Here is a 17,951-nt window from a genome sequence, read left to right on the forward strand (position 1 = left end):
CATGATATATTTAAAGTGATAAAAGAGAAGAAAACTACAACCAAGAATACTCTACCCCAGCAAGACTCTCCTTCAGATTTGATGGAGAAATCAAAAGCTATCCAAACAAGCAAAAGTTAAGAGAATTAAGCACCACCAAACCAGCTTTACCATGAATGCTAAAGGAACTTCTCTAGGCAAGAAACACAAGGAAAAGACCTACAGAAAATAAACCCAAAACAATTAAGAAAATGGTAATAGGATCATGTGCGTGTGCTAAGTCACTTCAGTTGTGTCTGACTCTTGGCGACCCTACAGACTGTGGCCTGCCAGGCTCCTCTGTCCATGGGATTCTCCAGGCAAGAATACTGGAGTGGGTTGCCATTTACTTCTCCAAATAGGATCATACATATCAATAATTATATTAAGTGTAAATAGATTTAATGCACCAACCAAAGACATAGACTGGCTGGGTGGATGAAAATATATGCATATATGTACTTCCACTTACAACATCACTCTACTCGACACCCTCCAAAATTGTGTGTAATTATTTTATATTGTTAAGTTAATCATGTTCCTATTATGGCTTGTAACTGTAAATATCTTTTTTGTCTGGCTATTGATTATGAAATTGATAAACATCTTTTACTATTGTGATTATGTAACTATTACTCAATACCATTGTATCATGATCGGTCAACAGAAAAATAATAGAACTCTATATCACCAAAACTAGGATCTAATAGAAAAATCTGCAATCACTTTTTAAAATCCAGATGCATATCAGAATTATCTTGAAATTTTTTGAAAAATACAAATGTTCAGGTATTGCTTTTTTTCTCCAGAGCTCCAAATATGTTTCTAATGAGCAGTCATGTTTAAAAACAACTGGACTATATGATGATCTTTTACTTTTATTTAGTTTGTTTCACTTTTTCTATTTCATATTCAGTGTTCCCATTTCATCTAGTTTATGTTCTCTAGTTTCTCCATCTCTTCTTATTTTTATGTTCTTTCTCAAGTCTTTATCAAGTGTAATAGAAAAGCTTTTATATACTTGTATATATAAATATATATAATATATATATTTTAGAAAACATGAATTTTTGCCTAACTAAAATTTTATGACACTTTGATTCCACTTGTTTGACTTAGTATGAATAGAATTCTATATTTCTAATTATAAAATAGATATGCAACAAGCAACAAAGGCTTACTTTGTAGCATACAGAACTACAGTCAATAACCTATGATGGAAAATAATTTTAAAAATAATATATGTATATTTGTATAACTGAATCATCTTTCTGTGCACCTGAAACATTTTAAGTCAACTATATGTCAATAAAATATATATATATATATATATATTTTAGAAAGAAACAGAATCCAAATTGGAAAGGAAGAAGTTTGCAGATGACATGATACTATACCCAGAAAGTCCTAAAGATGCCGCCCAAAGATACTAGAACTCATCAATGAATTCAGTAAAATTATAGGATACAAAATTAATACACAGAAATCTATTTCATTTCTTTACACTAATGGTGAATTATCAGAAAGAGAAATTAGGAAACAATCCCATTTACAGTCACATTAAAAAGAATAAAATACCTAGGAATAAATCTAACAAAAGAGATTAAAGACCTGTACTTGGAAAACTCTTAAGATTCTTTTGAATATGGAAAGATATACTCACGGCCTAGAACTAATATTGTTAAAGTCTCCATGCTATGCAGAGCAATCTGCAGATTCAACACAATCTCTAACAAAATGCCAATGGCATTTTTCACAGAACTAGAACAAATAATTACAAAATTTATATGGAAACACAAAAGACCCTAAGTATCCAAAACAATCTTGAAAAAGAAAAACAAAGCTGGAGGATTCCAAACTACAAACCTTCAGTAGTCAAACCAGTATTGTACTGGCAAAAAAACAGACACGTAGATCAATGAAACAGAACAGAGAGCTCGGAAATGAGCTCATATTTACATGAGAAATTAATCGACGACAAAGGAGGCAAGCATATACAATGGGGGAAAGAAGCTCTTCAGTAAATGATGTTGGGAAAACTGGACAGCTACATGCACAAGAGCCATACTGAACTATTCTCTCACAACATGCACAAAAGTAAAGTAAAAATGGATTAAAGACTTAAATGTAAGACCTGAAAGTACAGGTAGTATGCTCTTTGGCCTCATAAGTAATATTTTTGGGATATGTCTCCTTAGGCAAGGAGATTGAAAGCAAAAATTAACAAAGGGAACTACATCGAACTAAAGCTTTTGCGTGGCAAATGAAACTACCTACAAAATGAATAGGCCACCTACTGAATGGGAGAAGATATTTCTTCTCCCATTTGTTCACAATATATTCAGTAAGGGTTCAAAACCCAAAATATACAAAGAACTCATACAACTCAACAACCAGAAAACAAACAATATATTAAAAAATGGGCAGAGAATCTGAATAGACATTTTTCCAAAGAAGACATACAGGTAGCCAACAGGCACATGAAAAGAAGTTCCACATTAATAATCATCAGGGAAATGCAAATCAAAACCACAAACAGATATCACCTCAACCCTGCTAGAATCATCAAAAGACAACAAATAACAAGTGTTGGCAAGGATGTTGAAAAAAAGGGAACCCTTGTGCACTGTGGTGGCCACTATGGAAAATAGTATGGTGATTCCTCCAAAAATTAAAAATAGACCCACCATATGATCTAGCAATTCCACTCCTGAGTACTCGTCTAAAGAAAATAAAAATACTAACTCAAAAAGATAGATGCACCCCTATGTTCACTGCAGCATTACTTATAATAGCCAAGATATGGAAGCAACCTTAGTCTCCATCAATAGATAAATTGGTAAAGATGTTTTATATATACATATATATGTACATATAGACAATGGAATACTGCTTAACTGTAAAGAAGAATGGAAGTTTGCCATTTGTAACAGCATATATGGACTTAGAGGGTACTATGCTAAGTGAAATAAGTCAGATAGAAAAAGACAAATACTGTATGATTTAACCTTTAACCTAGATGTGGTATCTAAAAAACAAAACAAATAAACATAACAAAACAGAAACAGAGTTATGGATACAGGGAGCAAACAAGTTTTTGCCAGAGGGGAGAGAAGTGAAGGGGGAAAGAAATAGGTGAGGATGATTAAGAGATACAAATTTTCATTTGCAAAATAAATGAGCGATCATTATGTAAGGTACAGTGTGGGGAATATTGTTGTTCAGTCACTCAGTCCTGTCCAATTCTTTGTGACCCCATGGACTGCAGCACACCAGGCTTCCCTATCCTTCACAATCTCCCTGAGTTTGCTCAAACTCATGTCTATTGAGTCAATGATGCCACCCAACCATCTCATCCTCTGTCTCCCCCTTTTCTTCCTGTCTTCAGTCTTTCTCAGAATCAGGGTCTTTTCCAGTGGGTTGGCTGTTAGCATCAGGTGGCCAAGGTATTGGTGCTTCAGCTTCAGCATCAGTCCTTCCAATGAATATTCAGGGTTGATTTCATTTAGGATTGACTGGTTGGATCTCCTTGCAGTCCAAGGGACTCTCAAGAATCTTCTCCAGCACCACAGTTTGAAAGCATCAATTAATTCTTCAGCGCTCAGCCTTCCTTATAGTCCAACTCTACATCTATACATAACTACAGGAAAAACCATAGCTTTGACTATATGGATCTTTGTTGGCAAAGTAATGTCTCTGCTTTTTAATATGCTGTCTAGGTTGGTCATAGCTTTTTTTCCAAGGAGCAAGGGTCCTTTAATTTCATGACTACCATCACCATCTGCAGTGATTTTGGAGCCCAAGAAAATAGTCTGTCACTGCTTCCATTGTTTCCCTATTTTTTTACCATGAAGTGATGGGACCAGATACCATGATCTTAGTTTTTTGCATGTTGAGTTTAAAGTCAGTAATTATGTAATACCTTTGGTGACAGATTGTAACTGGACTCATCATGGCGATCATTTTGAAATGTATAAAATATTGAGCCACTATATTGTGTAACAGGAACTAACATAGTGTTGTAGGTCAATTAGACTTTAAAAACAAGCAAACAAAAAACAAGCAGGTGCACAGAAAGAGAGATCAGATTTGTGTTACCAAAGGCAGAGAATGGCAGGAGGAGAATTAGATGAGGGCAGTCAAAAAGTACAAACTTCTGGTTATGAAATAAATAAGTATGAGGAATGTAATGTACAACATAAGAATAGTCAACACTACTGTGTATTACACGTGAACATGAGGGAATAACTTTTTTCTATTTCTTTAATTTTGTATCTAGATGAAATGATGGGTGTTTACTAAACTTATAATCATTTCATGATGTATGTACGTCAAATCATGCTGTACCTCTCAAATTTATACAGTGCTGTATGTCAATTATATCTCAATAAAACTGAAAGAAAAAACTAAATTCTTTAAAAATAATAAAATAATTCATAAAAATAATAAAATTGCAAGGAGCTCTACAGGGTTAACAAAAAATCAGAAGAAGTTTTCATGTCCCCCAGCTGCCCTACAAGAGGTTTGCTGTTACAAATGTCACAAAACTTGGATTATGTAGCCTGAAAGTGAATTGTACCTATATATATTAAAGAAAACTGGGGTTGAGGGGGCTTCTCTGGTGGTCCATTGGCTAAAACTTCACACTCCCAATGCAGGGGGCCTGGGTTCAATCGCTGGTGAGGGAACTAGATCCCGCATTCCACATCTAAAACTCAGTGCAGCCAAATAAACATTAAAAAAAAAAAAAAAAAGAACTGAATTGTACTGTGGATTTTTCTGTCTCTTGCAATTCTCTCATTCTGTTTTACACTTTACTAGCATTTGTATGTTACTGGCAATTTTTGAAGATAAGGTGTGAGATGGAAGAGGAGAGTTCTAGGCTGAGCCCTATGGGCAATTCTGATAAATGATGAAGAATTACAATCTTCTGAGTCATTCCACTGCACCATTGCAAAAAAAACGGCTTAAGGAAAAAAAAAAACAACAACTCCTCTTTACAATGAAAACTACCCCACAATGGATTTTACACATGTTGATAATCCAAGTCATCCTAGTGCACTATGCTTCGTTTGAGGCAAACAACTTACAAATGCAGCAACAGCTCCAGCAAAATGGAAAAGCCACTTAACAATAAATTATAGCCATGTGACCCAGAAAGGGCTGAATATTTCTAATGGCTACTGGAATCTCAAAGCAAACAGAGAAAATCTTTCATTTACAAAAAAAAAAAAAAATCAGTGAAAAAGCTCAGGAAGAAAGTGATGGAGTAGGAAACTTACTGCCTGAAAAGGACAAGTTCCAGAGATACAGAAACCTCCTAATTACAGCGTGTAAAATTATAGTGAGTAAAATACGTGGACAGACTCGACACAAGACACTGAAAACTGTCCGTAGCAGGATACATTAATGTATTTATGACTTCTCATATGATCCTAAAAAGGTTTTTATGTAATAAACTGAAAACAACCTCTTCTGTAAAAAAAAATAATAATAATAATAATAAAATTGCATGTTAACATGTTGACAAAAAGGCCAATGTTTTCAAAAACAAAAAGATGGTGAGAAGAATGCTTTTTTTAAAAAAATATATATTTGCAAGTCTCTTTAAGTATGGCTTAATAGAATACAGCTGGATTTTCATATCTGCTTTTGCATTCAATCTGTTACAAGTTGTTTTGGTTAAATTATGTGAAGAAAACCTGCTTCACATTGATACAAAATTGGAAAAGCAAAAAGTACTCTAATAGTCTTTCAGGAATATTATGGATATTCTTCTTTGATAGTACACCAAAACTCTACAGGAGGTTATTTCTTTATTTATATAAATACTGAAAAGCTGTCAAGTTGATGGCAACACAAGTTTTCCAAAATTCCAAATTTCTTTTGAAATCCAGAAGTTTTTCAAGACTGGCAACAAGTAGTCAATTATTTTCCTTGAAGAGACAGGCTTGCTTAGTTCGTTTGCAAGAAAAAGTCTACCAAACACCCAAGTTGAGATAACCATAATCTGTCGGTTGTTTTCTCAAGTACGAATGGAGTTCCATGAAAAAACAAAACAAAAAACCCACCAGCTATTTCAGCTTGCAACTCAAACGATTGCACGAGTGCTTCTTCTTGCACAACCATCACATGTCAGTTTGCAGCAAGTGTTTTATGTGCCATTTCCATGTAAAATATTTACAAGAGAGACTGAGCTTTTAATGAGTTAATCACCTTTTTGTTGCTCCATCCAGAAAATTCTCAAATGTAATTTCTTTTTTCCCACCATGAGTGTGTAGTGATGAAAACACTACTACAGTTGGCTGCCCTTCCTCTGGGAAAGCACCAGAACACCTTTTGCACACCTTTGCTTTCGCACCATCAGTAACAAGGAAAATAATGTCTTAGATGATAATGAAATAATTTTGACTTCAGAGATTCTCTGAAAGGCCACCCCTGAAAGGTCGTCTGAAAGGGACACCCCTGACCAGGGGTCTGTGGACCATACTTTGAGAACCACTGACTTGGACCAATCAGAGCCCAGTCATAGAGCTAAGAGTGGGGCAGGCTTACCTTAACTGTATGTTGCATCACAGAAGGGGGAAGATGAAGTGACTGTTGGAAGCAATCACAGTATGTGCTATGAGAATGACCAAAGTAATGAGCATAAAGTAATGAACAAATTACAAAATCGTGGATGCTGTCCCAGATTCACAAACAGCCCCACCATTTTGCTAGCCAAGGTCCAAAGGCTTTTCTGAGACCAGTATCTGCCTTGAGGTCTTTCCAGGTGGAGCAAAGGTAAACAGACCACCTGCCAATGCAGGAGACTCCATAGACATAAGTTTGATGCCTAGGCCTGGAAGATCCCCTTCAGTAGGATACGGCAACCTGCTCTGGTATTCTTGCCTGGGGAAATCCCATGGGACAGAGGAGCCTGGTGGGCCATAGTCCATTGGGTTGCAAAGAGTCAGACGTGATTGAGCACACACACGTACCTATGAGGCTTTGAGATCCAGTGGCTGATTTTCATCTATTGTTTGGGGATCTCTGTCATAACCCTGAACAGTAACTAATGGTGGTGGGGACTTCCCTGGCCATTCAGTGTTTAAGACTCTACGCTTCCACTTTAGAGTACTTGGTGTTGATTTCCTTGGGGAACTAAGATTTTGCGTGCTCTGCATTGTGGCCAAAAGTAACTAAAGGTGGCCCTGCAGCTTAGTGGAAGGAGTACTAAGAGCACGGCTTGTATTGTTGCACAGAAAGTCAGTCTCTCTCACAGCCTTCCAAGCCAGGGTACTGCTGAGCCTCATGCCAGCCATAAAGGGTATCTGGTTCTTGCCTGCCTCGGGGCAGCTGAAATGTGGAGGTGGGTGGATGAGGTCCCTGCACAGGAGAGGAGAATGGGGGTGATAAGGCCTCACCATGGTTCTGCTGGGCTCCCTGGTGACTCAGTGATAGAGAATCTGCCAACCAATGCAGGATACAGGAATGGCAACCCACTCCAGTATTCTTGCCTGGGAAATCCCATGGACACAGGAGCCTGGATGTCTACAGCCCATGGGGTCACGGTCTGATACAACTGAGTGACTGAATGACTAAACAACAACAATGATAATGCTAGTGGTGGACTGACTGGAAGACCAGCTGTACCCGTTTTAAAAAATACTTTTAAATGAGGTCTGGCTTTATGAATAAAGAATATCTGGGAGAAAAGTGGAAGAGCAGCTGAGGCAGATGAAAGTAGAGTGTCTGATAAGGCAGGCCTCTGCTTATCTCCAAGAGAGAGGGGCTGAGGTACTTAGTATTCTCCTTGCAGCTGTCACTGACCCCAGAGAGCTAGGCCTCGGCTCTGCTAGCCAGCCTTGGCCACCACTCAGGATTCAGATCTCCGGACAGAATAGCCTGGTAGGCTGCAGTCCGTGGGGACTGAGCGACTTCACTTTCACTTTTCACTTTCATGCATTGGAGGAGGAAATGGCAACCCACTCCACTGTTCTTGCCTGGAGAATCCCAGGGACGGGGGAGCCTGGTGGGCTGCGGTCTATGGGGTCGCAGAGAGTAGGACACTACTGAAGCGACTTAGCAGCAGTAGCAGCAGTGATAACTTTTCCTCCAATATTTTAAAAATGCTTACATGTCCTCAACTTTAAATAATCGAGAAACACTTTTAGGACAAAATCCTTTTGAAAGGTGTGAAGGCAGTCTTTCCACGCTTTCCTTTCCAAGTTTTCCCTCTTGATCTTTGTTACCCAAGACCCCACATTTTCCCCCCAGTCCCCTTGCCCCCAGCTGGGGAAGAGGACAGAAAACTCCAAGTCTTGTTTGTAACTGTGCAAACCGTGTGCAAACTGTTGCAAAAAACAAACAAAAAAAAGTGACAAGATTTTCCGTTTAGGCAAATATATTTGGCTCCCTGTCTAGGATCCTGCTTTTCAAAGTGGAACCGAAACCTACATCACAGGAACATGACTGCGATGCCCTGTGTTCGCCAACCCCAAAGGATATTCTGAAACCAGAACAACTTCACCGACCTTACTGAAGAGTCAACAAGTCCTACCGCACACCTGGCTGTATTAAAGAAACAACATATCCGTGCTTTCAAGTCTTTTAATTCCTGAACTTGGGGATTCACGAATATTCACGCTTTTAAAAACTGTATGCCATTTCCTCTCCAGATTCAAGGGGGACTCCAGAGATACGGAAATGAGCGCTCCAAACGCAGGTTCGCATTCATACTCTGCCACTAAAAGATTTAGTGTAACTCACTTCTGCTGAGTCTCAATAACCCATCCGCGAAATTAGTGCTCTCTCACTTTTCTCCAATACTTGGAACAACATAAAACTGTTCAGCAAATTTCCAGATACACTCAGGCAGCTCTCGTTGTTGTCTCCAGGGCCCCAGGAACTCCAATCCAGTGTTGTCTGCGGGTCCATCCTAGAGAATAAAGCACGTGACTCCATAAAGCCCCTTCATTCAGCAGCTCCGCGTCTACGAGTCCTCTGCGCAGTAAAGTCCTATACTCAGTCCAAACACCTTTTGTTCCTTCACCATCTAACCGCGCGCAGGGATCTAGAGGGCTGTGAGTGCCCCAGACCCCGCCAGCGCCAGCACACAGTACGACGCGCGTCCAGCTGGGGGCGCCCGGCTCCCCTAGGCCCGCTGGGTGGGGAGGGTTGCGAGTCCAGGGAGCGAGGCAGCCTCGGGAGCCCTCGCGCGCTCTGATTGGTTCTCGTGTCCTCGTGACTCCAGGCCCCGCCCCACGCCCCTCCTCCGCATCCGAGCCGGGGAGCGCTCGGTCCGGGACTGAATGGGCGCTAGCGCAGCGCTGGGGGCGGGCCGGGGCGCGGGGCCCGGGACTAGAGGCAGGCTGGCGCCCGCTCCCTAATATGCGAAAGAAGGCGGCGGGTGGCGCGGAGCGGCGTCCCCTGAAGCCGCGAACCGAGGCGGTGGCGGCGGCACCTGCCGGCCGAGGTACGTGGCGCAGCCCCCTCCTCGGCGTAACGGGGCCGCTGGCCGGGGGCGGCGGCGGCGATCGGTCCCTGCCCCCGCGTGGCTGGGCCCGGCGGCTCCGCCCCAGCTTCCTACGGGCAGCGCCCAGGGCACGGCTCCCCCAGATGCGCCTGGCGGGGGCGCGGGCTGGGAGTCGTGGCCTCGCGCGCAGCGGACCGGCTGGGTACGCCGCGGCCCGCGCAAGTGTGGACGCGGTGGAGACGGAGGGGTGAACGGCCGGGATGTGCGCTCCAGGCGCGGTGTCCCTTTCCCTTATGTGTTCCGCAGCGACTTGGGGTTTAATTCATTGCTCGAAGCTTCCGAGCCAGAAGAGCCCAGTTAACTCATTTCCCCGGGACAGGATGGAAGGACCCTCGGTGACTAGCAGCTCCGGCGGCTGTCTTTCGCATCCATCGGGAAGGCGTGATGTGCAGTGTCTGCAGGTAGAAATTCGCCAGTGACCTTTCGTGCCCACTCTGTGCGGCCAGCCCTGCGGAAGAGACACGTTTTGTGGTGACCTTTGGTGTTTCCTGAGTTGTAAGGAGTGGCTTGACATGGGCATGGATTTTATATGCTCCTTTAGTGTGTTAAGTAATACAAGATTTTCTGAGAGCATCTTCGAATAGAAAGAAGCTAGGTCCTGCCCAACCCCACAAGAGGTGGGTGACCTTGGCCAACGCTGATCCCCCTGTAAGACTCCATCTCCTGATCTGTAGTGGGAGGCTTGACCTGCAGATGGCCAAGATCCCTTTCAGGCCCCTGGTTCTGTGGTTCTGATGGCAAATGTGTTCACCAATGAAGAGGGTCCTGCAGAATCACTAACTCACTGGAAAGACATTTTATGTCCTCATATCTTAGTTCATGTCTGTGGCCTTTGCTTCATTAAGTATCAGTCTGTTTAAAAGGGAAAATGGTTTTTACCTGCCAGCCCCTTTGGTTTACCTGCTCATCAGGCCAAGCATGGATCTGACTTTGGGATTACAAAGAGGAAGGAGATGTGGCTCCTGCCCTCTGGTGTTAAGCTGAGCCCTGCTGTTGGTAATCTGCTTCCACAGAAGAGAGGAACCTTGGGGAGGAATCCTGTCTGCTGAGTGAAGGGGCACAGAGGCAGAAACTGTCAGGATGGGTTGTGGTTTCATTCACCTAATTCTGAAAGCTTGACAGGTTAGCAGAATGTCTTACATTTCTGGTCGTAGAGCCAGGAATCACCTGAATTCCAGCCAGGGCTTGGACGAGGAGAGACTGATGTAAACTGGCAGAGCCCTGTGACCAGAGTATAGTGAACCTCTTCATAGGTCTGTCTGTTGTCTGAGGGCCGCTATTTCTGTGAGATAAAATGAATCTTGGTTATGATTAGTTGTTGGGTCTTTCTCTAGGTGAGAAAAAAAATGGGTGAGGTGGGAAGGCATGAAGGTGTTTGTGGAAGAGAGAGGGAGAGGGCTGACAGGCATCAATGATAAACATGCACATTAATGACTGCCTATTTTGAAAATGCTTATAATTTTGGCTTAAACTGCCAGATTGTTTCATATTACCATGATAGGTTAGTATTGAATTTTTTGGAATTAATTTATTAGTTTTTATTTGAATACAGTTGGTTTACAATGTCGTGTTAGTTTCTGCTGTACAGCCAAGTGAATCAGTTATATATAAATATGTATTTGTTGTTGTTTAGTCACTAAGTCGTGTTCGACTCTTTTGCATACATGCTAGACTGTAGACTGCCAGGGTCCTCTGTCCATGGGATTTCCCAGGCAAGAATACTGGAGTGGGTTGCCATTTCCTTCTCCAAGGGATCTTCCCAACCGAGGGACTGAACTTACATCTCCTGCATTGCAGGCAGATTCTTTACCGTGGAGCCACTGGGGAAGCCATATATATATATATATATATATATTTTATTTTATTTTTTTTTAGATTCTTTTTCCATATAGGCCATTCATTATACAGTACTGAACAGAGTTCCCTGTGCTATACAGTAGTTCTTCTTGTTTATCTGTTTTATATATAGTAGTGTGTCTATGTCAATCCCAGTCTCCCAAGTAACCCTTCCCTCTTCTTTCCCCCTTGGTAACCATAAGTTTATTTTCTACATCTGTGATTCTATTTCTGTTTTGTAAATAAGTTCATTTGTACTATTTTTTTAGATTCCACATAAAAGCGATATCCTATGATATTTGTCTTTGACTTGCTTCACTCAGTATTACAATCTCTAGGTCCATTTATGTTGCTGTAAATGGCATTATTTTGGTTTTTTCTGGCTGAGTAATAGTGTTGAATTTTAAGACTATGTTCAAGGCAGGATAAGAAAAAACCCTTTGTTCTTTGATGTGTCTCCTCCAGTCCTCCCCTATTTGCCCTGCTGGTCTGTTTGGCAGGAGTTTGTCTAGCAGGTTGGCTCTTGGGAGGTGAAAGAGACAATAGAAGAGGTTTCAAGTCCTCTATGGGAGTTCATCCAGGTGCTGGGGGCAGAAGGGAGAGTCTTGGAAGAAGGGTCACGGCTCCCTTTGCACACTCTTCTAGTTCCTGAGAAGCGGTTTAATCAATTTAATCTGAATTGCCTGTGGAGACGCTCCCAGAGGGCATGCTCTGTGTTTTTGGTTCATCTGGGAAGCCTTGGCAGAATTAAAGCAACTGGAAGTATACACACATTAACAATGGTACGCACTCCCTAACTGCCGAGAAGCAGCAGCAAGGTGCTGGATCAGTATGAGGGGTGTTAGCAAAGGCATCCAGAAGTGGGTGAATCACTGGCTTATTGTGGGAGGAAACCATCACTGTGGATGGTGACATGCAGGCCATTAGGGAGAGAGACCCTGGAGAAGGCAATGGTACCCCACTCCAGTACTCTTGCTTGGAAAATCCCATGGACAGAGGAGCCTGGTAGGCTGCAGTCCATGGGGTTGCTAAGAGTCGGGCACGACTGAGCGACTTCACTTTCACTTTTCCCTTTCATACATTGGAGAAGGAAATGGCAACCCACTCCGGTATTCTTGCCTGGAGAATCCCAGGGACAGAGGAGCCTAGTGGGCTGCTGTCTATGGGGTCGCACAGAGTCGGACACGACTGAAGCGACTTAGCAGCAGCAGCAGCAGGAAGAGAGACCCAGCTTGAGCACATGTGCAGAGGGGGAGCAAGGAAGATGTAGCGAGCAGAAGAAAAATGAGGTTAGAGAGGTACAAGGACATGACCAGGCTTGTCTTACTTAGAAGAGCGTTATCTTGTTTTTCTAAGTATAGCATACATGCTAGGAAAGTAGGCATAAGTGGATTACTGTCCAACAGATTTTACAAATTCAGCATACCATGCTCTCAGATCAAGAAGCAGGAGCACCCGTGGGTCCCCTTTGAGTCACTGCATCCTGGAAGAGAACCCCTGCTGACTCTCGAGCTTGTATCACTGGAATTCTGCAGTGTCTGTCTTCTTTCCTTCGGACTTGGGTTTCTGAGACTCACTCCAGATGCTGCCTCTCGCTGTAGGGTGCTCACTCATTGCTGATTGGGCCTGTGGGTGAAAAATATACTATATCTTTGTCTGTGCACTGTTGATGGACACTTGGGCAGGTGGCAGGTTTGGCTATTACAGTTAGTGATGCCATGACTGTTTTCATACCTGGCTTGTGTGTGTGTGTGTGGGTGCACGCATATTTCTCTTTTTAACAGCTTTTTAAAATATTATATTTATTTAATTTTTTAATTTATTATGGCATTTGGGTTCTGGTTCCCTGGCCAGGGATTGAATCCAGGGCCCCTGCATTGGGAGCATGGAGTCTTGACCACTGGACCATCTGTGTGCTCAGTCGCTCAGTCACTCAGTCGTGTCCAACTCTTTATGGCCCTATAGACTGTAGCCCACCAGGCTCCTCTATCCATAGAATTCTCCAGGAAAGAATTCTAGAGTGGGTTGCCACTTCCTACTCCAGGGTATCTTCAGACCCAGAGATCGAACCTGTGTCTCTTGTATCCCCTATGTTGGCATACAGATTCTTTACCACTAATGCCACCTGGGAAGCCCCTGTATGTGCATTTCTGATGACAGTCTAGGTAGGGGTGAGATTGCTGGGTCATGGGTATGTGTATGTTCAGCTTTGCATGGGTAGTTCCTTACTACTAACTGATTAGCTCAACAATGGCTTTGAACCGGGGAGACCGAGGAAGGACTTGTGCCAGGAGCCACGATGAGTTACCACGTGGCTGTGCGCTATAGATTCTCAGCTAGTGCGGTCACCTCTAGGCCACGGCCGCCCCAGGTCAGGCAGCAGGACAGGCTGACCCTGAGGAGCACTTCAGCTCCATGAGCCTCTGTGGTCAGGGAGTGGTTGTCTCTTCCAGACTGCCACAGACACCCCTGGGAACGTCTCCTTACCTTTTCTAACACTGCACTTTCTCTGCTTTGTTTTTAGTTATGTGACTTGTGTTCCCTGTACCTCTGGGTTTCTACTGAAGAATTCCCCCACGTCCTAGAGGAAAAGCTTATTTCTTGTTTGATCTTTAGAGGCCATGCAAGACATTTTTGTTCCCCTTTAGCGTGTGGAAAAATATACAGAATTAAGTAATATTGGATGGTTCATCACCTCCTTATACCCATGAATTCTTCCCCTTTTCAAGTTTTAAATATCTGGAATTAATGGTTCTGTTTCATGTGATGTGATATGATTAAAGAGGAAAAAATTGATACAAATAACACATTTGAAAAGTCTGTTTTGATGGAATAGGACGTTGTCTTTTGAACATGAAGTCTGCCTTTAAGACGAGGTGTCATTTTCATAATTAAAGGCTTACATGTGTTGAGTTCAAAGCAGAAGCAGTTTTTCTGTTATTCATGTAGTGTTCCTTCTTCTCTAGTCCTTTCTCTCCCCTCAGCTTCTACTTTTATATTCTCTTCTATCTTGTTCTCTATATCATTTCTGCTTTTCACAAACATCTTGTTTTCATTTCCAATCTAGACTCCAGCAGCAAAAGAGGAAGCCAGAGTAGTGGTACTTATTTTTTTTTCAAATAGGGCTACCAATACTCTCTGTGCTTTGCTTGTCATTTTCTGCAATCAAGTCCTTAGTCACCCAGGATTTGGTATCTGGTTTTCTTGTTTATTCTTCCTTTGGAGTGGCTCAGTCCAGTAGAACTATAACCCAAGCCATATATATATAATATCAAAGTTTTGGTTTCCCAGGAAAATTAAAACAAAACAAAACAGGACTAAACTAAACTTGTATGCACCTAAAAATACAGCTCCAAACTATACAAAGTAAAAAGTGACAGAATGACAAAAATAAGTTGACAAATGTGACAACATAATGAGAGATTTTAGCATATCTATTTCAGTAACTGATGGAACAAGCTAACAAAAAACCAGTAAGGGATTAAGAAGCAAAGCAATTAATAAGCTTGATCAAACCAATTAAATAGAATACATAGTTCCAGCAAGTAAAGAGTATACTTTTACAAAAATTGAACATACACCAGGTCATAAAGTAAGTTCTAACATATTTAAAATAACGAGTATCATATTGACCAAGTTCTCTGAATGCAGTGAAGCTAAATTATGTATCAGTTTTAAAATATAATTTAAAAGCATATTTAAAAAGTTAAATTTGAAAGTATTTAGATTTGAATGATCAAGAAGTAATAGCAATGAAAAAAGATATGTCAAAATTTGTAGAATGAATTGTACACCTAAAGCTTGTGGGTTGCAACTAAATAAGGTAGGGGAAATATGTGGTCTTAATGACTCATATTTGCAAGAAAACAGGCAAAAATTAATAACCCAGTCAACTAAATTAAGAAGTTAGGAACTTAGCAATTAAACCCAAGAGATTAGAAGGATTTTTTTTTTAGACAGGTGAATTAATTTTAATAATTTATTTTCATTAAACCAATATGTATAAAATATTATTAAATTAATATAAAAGTTGTTTTTGAGCTATTTTACATTCTTCTGGTCAAACTTAATTCTTCAAAGCCTTGTGTGTATCTTACATGAGAACATATCTCAGTTTGGACGGGCCATATTTGAATTACTCAGCAGCCACATGTGGCTCATGGTATCTTTGCCTCCTATAAACATTGAAGGTATTTATGGTGATAAAGAGGGCATTCAGAGCTAACAGTAAAGGGGTTCAATTATCTGCCAAGTGAATCGAGATTCATGAGAATCTAAGAGTGTTTTGTGGTTTGCAGAGGGTGACTCTTTTTGAAAATCTTATATACTACTCTCTATAACAAACCCACATACTATAAAATATAGGACAGAAATAAAGATAAATGATGTACTGACTCACTATATCCTTACCTGTTTTAGACATATTATATATATATATGTATAGACCATGTTATATACATGTTATATATGTATAAGTATAGGTCATGAGTTGCTGCTTTCTATGCCCCCAGGCACATACATGTTATATTATGTGTATATCGACATATATGTATGTATGTCTTTTAATGTTCACAGACCCATATGAGTTTATCTCGGACTCACGTCCATCGAGTCCGTGATGCCATCCAGCCATCTCATCCTCTGTCGTCCCCTTCTCCTCCTGCCCCCAATCCCTCCCAGCATCAGAGTCTTTTCCAATGAGTCAACTCTTCGCATGAGGTGGCCAAAGTACTGGAGTTTCAGCTCTAGCATCATTCCTTCCAAAGAAATCCCAGGGCTGATCTCCTTCAGAATGGACTGGTTGGATCTCCTTGCAGTCCAAGGGACTCTCAAGAGTCTTCTCCAACACCACAGTTCAAAAGCATCAATTTTTTGGCGCTCAGCCTTTTTCACAGTCCAACTTTCACATCCATACATGACCACAGGAAAAACCATAGCCTTGACTAGACGGACCTTTGTTGGCAAAGTAATGTCTCTGCTTTTGAATATGCTATCTAGGTTGGTCATAACTTTCCTTCCAAGGAGTAAGCGTCTTTTAATTTCATGGCTGCAGTCACCATCTGTAGTGATTTTGGAGCCCAGAAAAATAAAGTCTGACACTGTTTCCACTGTTTCCCCATCTATTTCCCATGAAGTGATGGGACCGGATGCCATGATCTTCGTTTTCTGAATGTTGAGCTTTAAGCCAACTTTTTCACTCTCCACTTTCACTTTCATCAAGAGGCTTTTTAGTTCCTCTTCACTTTCTGCCATAAGGATGGTGTCATCTGCATATCTGAGGTGATTGATATTTCTCCCGGAAATCTTGATTCCAGCTTGTGTTTCTTCCAGTCCAGCATTTCTCATGATGTCCTCTGCATATAAGTTAAATAAGCAGGGTGACAATATACAGCCTCGACGTACTCCTTTTCCTATTTGGAACCAGTCTGTTGTTCCATGTCCAGTTCTAACTGTTGCTTCCTGACCTGCATACAAATTTCTCAAGAGGCAGATCAGGTGGTCTGGTATTCCCATCTCTTTCAGAATTTTCCACAGTTTCTTGTGATCCACACAGTCAAAGGCTTTGGCATAGTCAATAAAGCAGAAATAGATGTTTTTCTGGAACTCTCTTGCTTTTTCCATGATCCAGCGGATGTTGGCAATTTGATCTCTGGTTCCTCTGCCTTTTCTAAAACCAGCTTGAACATCAGGAAGTTCATGGTTCACATATTGCTGAAGCCTGGCTTGGAGAATTTTGAGCATTACTTTACTGGCGTGTGAGATGAGTGCAATTGTGTGGTAGTTTGAGCATTCTTTGGCATTGCCTTTCTTTGGGATTGGAATGAAAACTGACCTTTTCCAGTCCTGTGGCCACTGCTGAGTTTTCCAAATTTGCTGGCATATTGAGTGCAGCACTTTAACAGCATCATCTTTCAGGATTTGAAATAGCTCCACTGGAATTCCATCACCTCCACTAGCTTTGTTTGTAGTGATGCTTTCTAAGGCCCACTTGACTTCACATTCCAGGATGTCTGGCTCTAGGTGAGTGATCACACCATCATGATTATCTGGGTCGTGAAGCTCTTAAGACCACATATTTCCCTTACCTAATTTAGTTGCAACCCGCAAGCTTCAGGTGTACAATTCATTCTACAAATTTTGACATATCTTTTTTCATTGCTCTTACTTGTTGATCATTCAAATCTAAATACTTTCAAATTTAACTTTTCAAATATGTTTTTAGGACATTGAGGCTCAGGGAGGTCAAGAAACTGTAGGGGACAGAGCAGGGATTCAGACTCAGGCAAACTGACCTGGAGGTGGTGGATGAGACAAATGCATCTCTGTCTTTGTAGCACTCTGCACGTTCACACCCCACCCATCAGAAGAGCTCCCATCAAAATTCCTGAGAGAATGATCTGAGGTGGTCCCTGGTCCAAGTTCCTGCATTTCTAGGCACAGTATCCTCACTCTGCCGGGTCTCCATGGCAACTTCCTCACTGGTCCTGCCTCACAATAGGACTTCCCCATCTCCAGTCCTACCTCAAGAGAGGTCTCTCCAAAATCCAGTTCCAGTTTAAATCTCCCTCCCACAGTTGGC

General features: G+C 41.6%; 1 protein-coding gene and 1 long non-coding RNA gene across 5 annotated transcripts in view; one reads left to right on the plus strand and one right to left on the minus strand.

Annotated features, from left to right (window-relative positions):
- The first annotated feature begins 9,277 nt into the window (after positions 1 to 9,277).
- ST3GAL5 (ST3 beta-galactoside alpha-2,3-sialyltransferase 5) overlaps positions 9,278 to 17,951 on the plus strand; it is a 57,833-nt gene continuing 49,159 nt past the window's right edge. The window contains exons 1-2 of one of the 4 annotated variants that reach the window (XM_070798815.1): positions 9,339 to 9,475; positions 9,782 to 9,936. Coding sequence is in view for 2 of the 4 variants with exons in the window: in XM_070798816.1 (XP_070654917.1) it covers positions 9,391 to 9,475 (85 nt within the window). In the remaining 2 variants the exon portion in view is untranslated. Of the gene's footprint in view, positions 9,476 to 9,608; positions 9,937 to 17,951 lie in introns of those variants that run through there. The other 3 variants (XM_070798816.1, XM_070798814.1, XM_019970313.2) reach the window with 3 other exon arrangements.
- LOC139185781 (uncharacterized) lies at positions 10,372 to 17,785 on the minus strand. The gene is made up of 3 exons (XR_011569282.1): positions 17,665 to 17,785; positions 12,798 to 12,997; positions 10,372 to 10,817 (listed from the first exon to the last, which is right to left on the minus strand). It is a non-coding gene; the product is annotated as an uncharacterized lncRNA (long non-coding RNA).

The sequence above is a fragment of the Bos indicus genome, chromosome 11 (assembly GCF_029378745.1).
Source record: "Bos indicus isolate NIAB-ARS_2022 breed Sahiwal x Tharparkar chromosome 11, NIAB-ARS_B.indTharparkar_mat_pri_1.0, whole genome shotgun sequence".
In the NCBI taxonomy this organism is placed as follows: Eukaryota; Metazoa; Chordata; class Mammalia; order Artiodactyla; family Bovidae; genus Bos; species Bos indicus.